At 31.3% G+C, this 10,005-nt stretch overlaps 1 protein-coding gene across 2 annotated transcripts; it reads left to right on the top strand.

Annotated features, from left to right (window-relative positions):
- The first annotated feature begins 217 nt into the window (after positions 1–217).
- LOC112784039 (uncharacterized) lies at positions 218–3,492 on the top strand. Of its 2 annotated transcripts, none has more exons than XM_025827128.2 (6): positions 218–494; positions 894–1,135; positions 1,226–1,484; positions 2,524–2,703; positions 2,843–2,998; positions 3,099–3,492. In XM_025827128.2, the coding sequence occupies exons 1-6, from the start codon at positions 465–467 to the stop codon at positions 3,270–3,272; spliced, it is 1,041 nt and encodes a 346-aa protein (XP_025682913.1). In that variant the 5' UTR covers positions 218–464; the 3' UTR covers positions 3,273–3,492. The 2 variants fall into 2 exon arrangements, with proteins under 2 accessions (XP_025682913.1, XP_025682914.1); XM_025827129.3 differs by having other exon boundaries at positions 253–494; positions 912–1,135.
- Positions 3,493–10,005: the final 6,513 nt, after the last annotated feature.

Here is a 10,005-nt window from a genome sequence, read left to right as displayed (position 1 = left end):
AAAATAGAATATTAATCAAATGTTAACTAATATTAATAAAAAATATTAATTCGATAACTTTTTCTTTTGAAATATCCATTGTCCTTAAACCGGAAAATTTGCCCAAAAATGAAAAGGGCAACGGTCGAAGTTTGCAATTTTAGAGAAAAGCAGTAAAGCACTTTATTACCCTTTATTCATCAATTCGTTATCCACGGACGAGACCAAAAAGATATACATAAATACATAAATAAATCTAAAAATAAGATAATTACTAAAATAAATAAATAAAAGAATTGAAGGAAGCTCTTAGTCACTCACTCACCCACCCTTTTTCATCATCATCGAAACCCTTTCGCTTTTCCTTCAATCTTCTTCCTTCTACGGGTTTCAGCAATCAATGAGAGCTGAAAATCAGCTTTAGAATCCAAAAGGGTACCCCCAAAGATGCCTTTTCATTTTCATTCCTTTTGAGCTCGTCAACAATGGCCGATGATCTATCTTCCATCGCCAAGGTTAGTGTGTTTTCCCCCTTTCTTGTTTTGTTTTGTAATTTCCTGTTTTTTATACTTCGGTCATGTGTCATGTTGGCTCTTACCATTCAAATCCTCCAAAAAACATGAGGTGAAAGATTCCCTTTTTGGTTTTGTTTTCTCATGGGGTGGCACGTGAGATTGTCCGATCTGGTTTCTTAAAATAACCTGAAATCGAATATGTGAGTGCATTTTATGAATGCCAATGGGGTTGTGATGTTGATTCTGTTTGCATTTGGTTGGTTAGCTCAGTGTTATTAATCTCTATTTCATGTCCTGGATCAACATTGATGAAGTCTTTAATTGTTTATATATTTATGTGTGTGTAGTTGTTGTATACTATAAATGTTGAATTAAATTATTGTACTATAATGTTTACAGGATGTTTTCCTTGTAAAGGGTTTGAAAAATACTACTTTGATATGGAGGATGGTCGTGTTAACCCTTGCTATGGTCTGTGGTGTGTATATATGTTCTATTTGTCTAAAGCAAATAGGCATAGGCACCGCCAGCAAGATTGGATTTTTAGATATCAAGATTGTTGACAAGCCGTGCCCGGAACCTAACATTGAACCTTGGGAGATTCCTTATGTTCACTACCCAAATCCCAAAACTTACAGCAGGTGAAGGATGGTGCACTGCTTAAACCTGAGATTTTAGTTGTCGAATCTGTGTAGATTTTACTGATGTTGCTTCTGTGGTGTGTTTGTTAGGGAGGAATGCGCTTGCAGCCCTGTGCGGTATTTCGCTATTCTGTCGATGCAGAGATCTGGGAGTGGATGGTTCGAGACATTTTTAAACAGTCATGCTAACATAAGCTCAAATGGGGAAATATTTTCAGTTAAGGCGAGGAGGAGTAATATGTCCACAATAACGGAGACGCTGGATACCATTTATAATCTAGACTGGGTCAGTAGCGCTTCAAAAAACGAGTGCACAGCTGCTGTTGGCTTGAAGTGGATGCTTAATCAGGTGGATGTTGTTTTGTTTACTAATGCCCCTATCTTTCATCAAATTTTTGTCTTGCGTGATGTTCATCTTTGTATCTATTTCTCCTTCCGATACTTGAGCCAAAATTGGACAAACTTGTGTTATTTGTGGACATTAAAAGTGCATTAGCATGTTGAATTCTTCCAATACTGAACCTCTTACGAATTCTGATATCATCTCTTGTCAGATGGTTGAAGAAACAAAAATTGATTAATGGTATATCCATGTAATGGTTCAAAGTGTGTTTGTTCAATGAAGTACCCCTAGAGAATGTGGTGTGCTTTCTCACATGGCTTAAAGAGGCCTACATTTTTGTATCGCTTTAACCTTGCTTCTTTTTATGATGCCTTGTCCTCTGTCTATGTGTTCTTTCCTTTCTCACCATAATTTTTTATCCTACGAAAAACATTACTGTTGTTGGTTGTTGTACTAAAAATAGAAAAGAGTGATGTACCTATAAATGGTGGTCTAGAAATCTTGAGATAAGCAGGAGTTATCTTTCAAAACCCTAATGGTCAAATTTATGCTTTACAAGATGCATGTATGCACCCTTCAATAGTTATCTTTCTTCTTGCTATCGACTTATCATTTTCCTAATTGTTAAGCTTTTAGTAAATTGCCCTTAACACTTAGGTACCATATGATGCGGAAGCTCCTTTTCTACAAGTTGATTTTCAAAGGGGAGATACAATATTTGAACAGATAAAGTTATATGTCACCCAGTTTTCCCCAATGTTCAGTGAATACTGTATTATGTTAGATCCGTTTTTATTAATAGAATGTCTGCGTCGTTCTACTTGAGCGACTATGCACTTGTTAAACTAGTTTCTGATGCTCAAAGACAAGATTTCATTCAATAAGCTTCTCTATATTTGCCCTCCCTCTCTCAATATTTTTAACATCTGGCTTTTAATTTTTAAATTGCATACACAGATACCAACATGGCACTAGATTCTTTCATGCATGATCATTTTAAGCTTATAAGGCATCTGATTATATCATAATCTGTATTTTAATGCAGGGATTGATGCAGAATCATGAACAAATTGCTGAGTACTTCAGAATACATGGTGTTTCAGTCATATTTCTTTTCAGAAGGAATCTTTTGCGCCGGATGATTTCTGTAATTGCAAATGAGTACGATCGGAGTGCTAAGACATTAAATGGAACTCATAAATCCCATGTTCATTCGCCCAAGGAGGTCTCTCTCTCTCTCTCTCTCTCTCTCTCTCTCTCTCTCTCTGTGTGTGTGGAATGCGGCAAGATGCTTAATTTGGTTAACATAACATCATCAAAAACTATTGATATTTCATGTTAATTGGTTATGACTATGCTTTCAGGCTGAAATACTTGCACAATACAAACCCAAACTCAATTCATCAACATTGATACAAAATTTGAAGCAAGTAAGCGAAACCACCAAGAAGGCTCTGGAGTATTTCAAGAGCACCAGACACATTCTCGTATATTACGAAGATGTCGTCAAGAACCGGACTGTAAGTCAAAAACCACATGTTGCTCGGTATCTGCTTCGTATTACTTTTATACATGCACATGACAAGCTCTTGATGATTCATTTCCTTCTCTTGTTTTCAGAAATTAATGGATGTTCAGGATTTTCTGAAGGTTCCTCGCATGGAACTAAAGACACGTCAGGTTAAGATACATAAAGGAACCTTATCCAGCCAAGTCAAAAATTGGAACGATGTAGAGAAGGCACTCACCGGAACACCATTCGAGAATTTCCTCCATGAAGATTACCGTAGATAACGCTGCTGGGTATGTACATACCTCATGCCCTTTTTGTCTTTTTTTTCTTTTCCCTCTATTTCCCTTAATGTAAGCCTTCCCCCTATTCTACGCGGCAAGAGCCAACAGGGACGACCGCCACCCTGTTGAAATTTTGGCCAGGGCTCCCTCATCTTTGTACTCAATCTTATGTTGCTAATTTGCCTGGTTATTCAATTTAATATTTAATTCATTCTTTGCATTTTTCTCACTTTTTTTTTTTTTTTACCTTTTTGTTCAACTCTTGTACTGGAGCTATAAGAGAACCTTCTGTTTCAGTGTACCATTTTCTTTGTCCTATCAAGTTTTTCTTTCCCCACAATCAGCAGATAGATATTTAAATCACTTCTTCCGTTTCCTTTGATATGTCACCGTCTCTTTTTGGTATATCATTATATCCTTATCAATGAATGTATCTATTGGATACATAGGTCAGGTTATCAGGATTTAGGAATATACCAAAAAGAGACTGTGACAGATAAAATGGGTGTGGAGAAAGGGAGAAAGTAACGTTAGAAACCTCCAATATTGAACCAACTTGGGTTGGTCGAGTTGTCAGCTCACTCGTTCGCTTAAGCAAGTGTCGAGAGGTTCGAATTCCACTTTGTGCATGCAGTAACCTATTGGCCAGTGGCAGATTCTTAAATAGAATTCAGATTCGCGATGGATTAGTTCTTAGTCTATCGAGTTCTCAAACAAAAAAAAGAAACCTCCAATATTGTAAAAGTTGCCAATAGACAGCACAACTGAATTATTGTTTATTCACATTTTTTATAAGGGTTAATTAATTTAGCTGCGCACAGCTGGAAACGTTTAAGGTTGGTACACAACAGCCTGTGTCATGTCATTTTCATTTTTATATTATAATATTATTACTGTAGTTCATGCCAACTCTGAAGTCTGAACCAAAGCTGGGAGTGAGTCTGAACCAAAGCTGGGAGTGAGTTGTAATAACTCTCAGGATTCAAATTATGCTTCAAGTCAAAATGGAAATTTGAGGCTGCATAATGTCTTTTTTGGGCTCTTAGTAAAAAAATAATTGTCTGCTGTGCAAGTAAACAACATCAATGAGTCCAAAGTCCATGACTCCATGTACTATAATTTCAAGTGTATATAGATAATTTAGTATATTAGGTTAATGGTGGGAATGAAATTTTCTGCATTTGATTTAGCTTTTTCGGACAAAAAGGTGATTTTAAAAAAATTGCATTTTCACATATTTGTATAAATTCTGTAAAATAATAAGAAATAATTTTTTTTAACCAACTTGGGTTGGTTTAGTAGTTAGTTCACTATTTTTAAGCAAGTGTCTTAGTAGTTAGTTCACTATTTTTAAGCAAGTGTCGTAGGTTCGAATCTCGTGGTATGCATGTAGTCATTCAAGATCAAAACTAAGAAATAATCTTTTTGCTTTATCTTTTTAAGAAGCTAAATAGTATACTTTCTAATTAAAATCAATTTTCTGTTTTTAATTAAAATACCTTTTCTTAATTCTCATTTGGCATCTCCAAAGCATGATTTTGGTCAGACACAAGAAAAGACATGATTTTTGTCATCATGGTGCTGATAGGGCGCCTTTAAAATATTTTTTGGAATTAATTTGATTTCGATTGAAATGGATTGAGTTAAATTGAAAATAAATTATTATATTTGTAATTAATTATGTAAGAAAATTAATATTTTCATAGTATTTATTTAAGCGTTTACTTCTAGTTAGTGCCAATGAATTATTGTATAGATAAAATAAAATTTAAATTCCCAATATTTGAATCCCCAATATTTGGTTAAGATAACAAGTTAATTATTCAACCAATCCAAATTAATTAAAAAAAAATTGATTTGATTTAAAAATTGATATAATGATTTGATTTTTCTTTTTATCCTTTATTTACTACACAATTTGTTATCACCGTCAATAACTAGAGTCAGTCGGGTGTTGGCTTGTGTCGATAACTAGGGTCGGCCTACGGCAATCCGCAGTCAACAGGCCTGGTCAGTGGTTGTTCAGGGGTGGCTAGGCAGACTAGCGCCATCGACGAGCAATGCTTGATCTCTACTACCTTTTTCTTACTCCAAATTCTTATCATGAATATTAATATCTAAAGGATATATAAAAATGACTTTTTATATTTTTATCAAATCAAATTATTTTAATTCCAACCAAATTTTATAAAAATTAAACGATTTGAGTTTATTTATAATGTAAATTTCAATTTCTTTTTCAATCCATTTCAAACAAAGAATTTGATTTTAAAATCAAATCAATTCTAATTTTATTGTGTTCCAAACTCTCGCATGGAGATTTCTATTTGAAGGGGAAAATGTAATATCTTAAGAGTTGGTATTTTGAGGGAAATTGTACTTGTTATTTCAGCATAAATTTTTGCAAACAATATATATACACACACAAAAGGGGCTGATTTTTTTTAATATTGTAAAAAAATGTGATATACTTCATTATTTTTATGTGTATGAGTTTTACACTGTTATGGAGAAGGCTTTTATTTTTCAGAAGATAAAAAATGTCACCGCTATTTTTTGTGCAGCTAATTTTTTTAATTCATTAAATGTATAATACGGCACCAATATTTTGTTAAAAAAATATTTTTTTTAAAAAAATTAAATCACAACATGGCATTGCCATTTTGCATTTGATTTTTTTTTTATTATATTAATGGAAAACATCATTATTGACATTTTATTTGTTTAGGAAATTTTAAAGTACAATCTGATAAAAAAAGTCACCTACATATTGCAATAAATGTGAAACATCAGCAACGTTTTGTACTAGAACAAATAAAAAAATATAAAATTAACTATAAAAAAAGTAATAGTATTATGTTTTGGAAACATATTCAGGAGAGAATTAAAGTGGAGTATTTTTCATGTTGAGTATGTGTGAGGAGCGTATAAGATAGAAAGTTATATTAATTTAAAAATATATTATAATAGTCATATTTTGTCTCATACACACGAAAATGTTAGTTTTTTATGTGAGAACTTATATTTTATTGTTGTTTCTCTTCTAATAACATATAAAGAATTTAAGAGTGTAATTTCTCAAAGTATAGATCATGAAGTGTTGAAAGGAGTGACAAATATTTTGTATAGACACATATATAAAGCATGTGACTGAAGAAGCTATTATAAAAGGAATGTTTTTGACCTATCATTTACTTAGAGCACAAGTTTCACTTCTCGCGTTGTATGTTGAGTTCGAGAAAATCAATAATGATAATTTTTCGAAACTCAATATAGATTGGACGGGTTATAATACGAAAGCGATGAAGAGTTTGAAGGTAATTATGAAATTATTGGTCTTGCTGAAAATGTGGAGGAAGATGATATCATGGTTAAGAAAGATCAGATGTGGCAGATGTTACAAATGCACTAGCGAGCTAACAACTATCTGGAGAGCCATGTTTATGTGGCAGATGTTTATTGTTGTTGTTGTTGTTGTTACCACTGCATTAACAATGATGATAATGATAGAATAGTATTTAAATTTATTTTGTTTTATTATTGGTGCAGTCCCCGCTGTTATTGCAGACGGTCGTTGGAATGAAATTTAATAATAAAGTTGTTATTGCATGTGATAGTAGTTAAAGAATATATCATCCGAAACAGCGTCGACTACAGAATGTATGAATCAGAACCGACGATATTTTATACTAAATAACTAAATATATAAATTAATAATTATTGAAACTTCTAATGTTTAATGTAAAATAAATAAAATTTCTAAAAAGTAAATACTAATCATGAATAACAATCATCAAAAGATAAATATATTTTAATAATTTTTTAACATAAAAAGCTAAATCAATAAAAAATACAACAACTATTAAATAAATAATTCTGTTTCTAATAATTATTTTAAATAAAATCAAAATTACTAAAAATATGTATTAACAATTAATTAATAATATATACTAACAGTAATTAACTAACATCAATACTAATACTATTACTATGGTTACAACAACAATTTATATTCTTTAACTAGTACCAATAAATTAACAACAACTTTATTTAGTGCTGATCAACAATAAAATAATATTAATAAATTTAAACTGTTTCTTTTTTCACTACTTTCAGCATAAAAAAGTTTACTTAATAACAATAAGTAGCTACTAAAACAATAAACAATATATAAAATACTTACTTGTGTGGTTTATTTAGTGGTGGGTCTCCTTTTTCTTTGTACAAAGTGTTCCCTGCCGTTTTGTTAAAACTAAGCTGGAGTGAGACTTTCTTAATTGGTGAAAGTGAGAAGCTAATTGAAGAAGAAAAAATGAGATCAGAAGAGATGGGATTGGCTTTAGGTAAATATATATAGAGTGGGAGAGAGTTCATCCACAAGTCGCACATGCAACACGAAATGTCAGTGATGGTTTTTGTTTAACGGTGCATCGCCGAATTCCATCCTCCTGCATGCAGCCGCCAACCACAATGATGTAATACATGCTTGCCCAATAATTTTTGTGAGATATACCATTAACAGTCTAATATTAAAAAAAAAAGGGTTCACAATAAGAAAGGGAGAAGATAAACCTAGAGTCAGAATATTCAAGAGATCATGGATGATGTATAATGAATGTATGCGTGGATATCAATTCATATCTTTCAAATATTATATGTGGTCCTCACTTGTATGAAATTTCAATTTTTCTAAAAGGTAAATGTTCACTTTAATTTTTATAAATATAGATTTGAATTATTTTAACTTTTATACCGTGTACACATTAAAACAATTTTTGTAAATTCTAAAAGCGAGTCAAATTAGTGCATTTTGACATAGATATTGATGTCATATTGTCATCCCTAGGTAATTTGCTTAGGACAAAGCTGGTCAAAACACCGCATCATAGGGGTGGCACCTAAGCTGAATAAAAGTCATAAAAGATCCCATTGCATTTGCATAACTACAATAATGTTGACTAGCCAATCTTCACACGTTGGCATTCAACAGGGCGATGCCAATTTTTTGACCTAGTCGTGTTCTCGTGTATGTTCCTAAACAGTGAACAACATTCACTTACAGAAATGAAAATTTGCAAGCTTTGCTACCAAATTCAACTACTGCTTTTATAATATAAAACCATATATCATTGACTTAGCGCGTTTAATTTATTATCTGGAGTGCAAATTGCCAAATTGATCGCGAACCCTTATTATTATTAGATTATATTACAGCCATATTTGAATGCTTTCCATGTTTTAAGACATGTGTGATTTAGATGTCAATTCATCGGTATGGATTCGGAATTTAGGATTAGGATGCAATAATTAATATGTTCTTTGTGGAATACGTAATAACACTATAATGATGGCAAAGGTATTAATATGTTTTACCTTATGGATGAAACTTGAAAGACGGTATATTATTTTGAGAGTTGCAATTTCATACCTTAAGAACGCTCATTAAAGTAGTTTTTAATTTTTATAAATGTCTAAATTCATTTTTAAACTTACAAATTATAAATCTTCATTCGTTCCTAATCAGTGCTGGTATGGAATATTACAGTGCTAGCATAGCATTCTCTTAATGTGATTAAGATTTTAGAATGATCTAATAGGTATTTCAAATTAATTAATTGGACTTATTTAATTTAAGTGGCACATGTATTATTATTATTATTATTATTTAGCTAACATGTTCCTACTAGCATACATGATAAAACTACAATTAATAACACATTTTAAATATTTTTTTAATAAATAAAAATAGATACATTGAAATCTTAGACTTTTTGTATTTTTAATTTTTTTTAATTTATTATCTTAACATGTGTTTTTAAAGTACAAATTAAATAAATTATTATTATTATTATTATTATTATTATTATTATTATTTAAAATTATACTATATACAGATTATACAAAGTAGAAAAGGTTAATTGAATTTTTCTCTCTTATTCTTCATTATACAGGATAAATCACTAATTATAGTTATTAGGGGTGGTAAACGCGCCGGATTGGCTCGCATAACTTATAATATCTTTACTATCAGAATATCACGCTTTCGGTTGCGCCACACATCCATATATATATATATATATATAGGAGCCTTTAACTATAAACCGTATCGACTTTCCATCGGAAAATCGAAAATACTTTTTCTTTTGAAAAAATATACATAAATACAAATCACAACACTCTATATATAGATATATATACATACAAAATTTCTCATACAAGTAACTACAAATATTACATACAAATATATCATTACAATCACGACTCCTTTCTCTCTTTACAAAAATATAATAATACTGGCAAGGAAAAATAATAACTAAGCTAATACAACAATATTGCATAATCAAAACGCAATAATCTCTTCATAAGCTTCTTCTTCTATTTTTCTAAAAAGATAAGGTTGTAGGGGGTGAGAACCTAACCACACGTTCTCACCAGAGAAATTTTAGAATTGTCATAAGAAGATATATAAAAGAAAGTGTTTTCAACCTTAGTGATAATCGCTCGTCTTATGAAACTTTTCGAAAATCAACAATTACTTATCAAAAATTCAAATTCATATTTCAATTATAAAAATTCCAATCAAACATAACATTCCATAATATTTCACTACTTACTAAAGGGACCATACTAACCAAACTTACCATTAAATCACACTACTAGAAAATTAGTTATTCACGGAAATACAGACGGAATTTACGAGGGATTTTTTGTCGGAAATAAAAAAATGAATTAG

This window comes from Arachis hypogaea, chromosome 20 (assembly GCF_003086295.3).
Source record: "Arachis hypogaea cultivar Tifrunner chromosome 20, arahy.Tifrunner.gnm2.J5K5, whole genome shotgun sequence".
Lineage (NCBI taxonomy): Eukaryota > Viridiplantae > Streptophyta > Magnoliopsida > Fabales > Fabaceae > Arachis > Arachis hypogaea.
The sequence above is the reverse complement of the archived record's forward strand: the minus strand, read 5'-3'. Positions and strand labels throughout refer to the sequence as shown.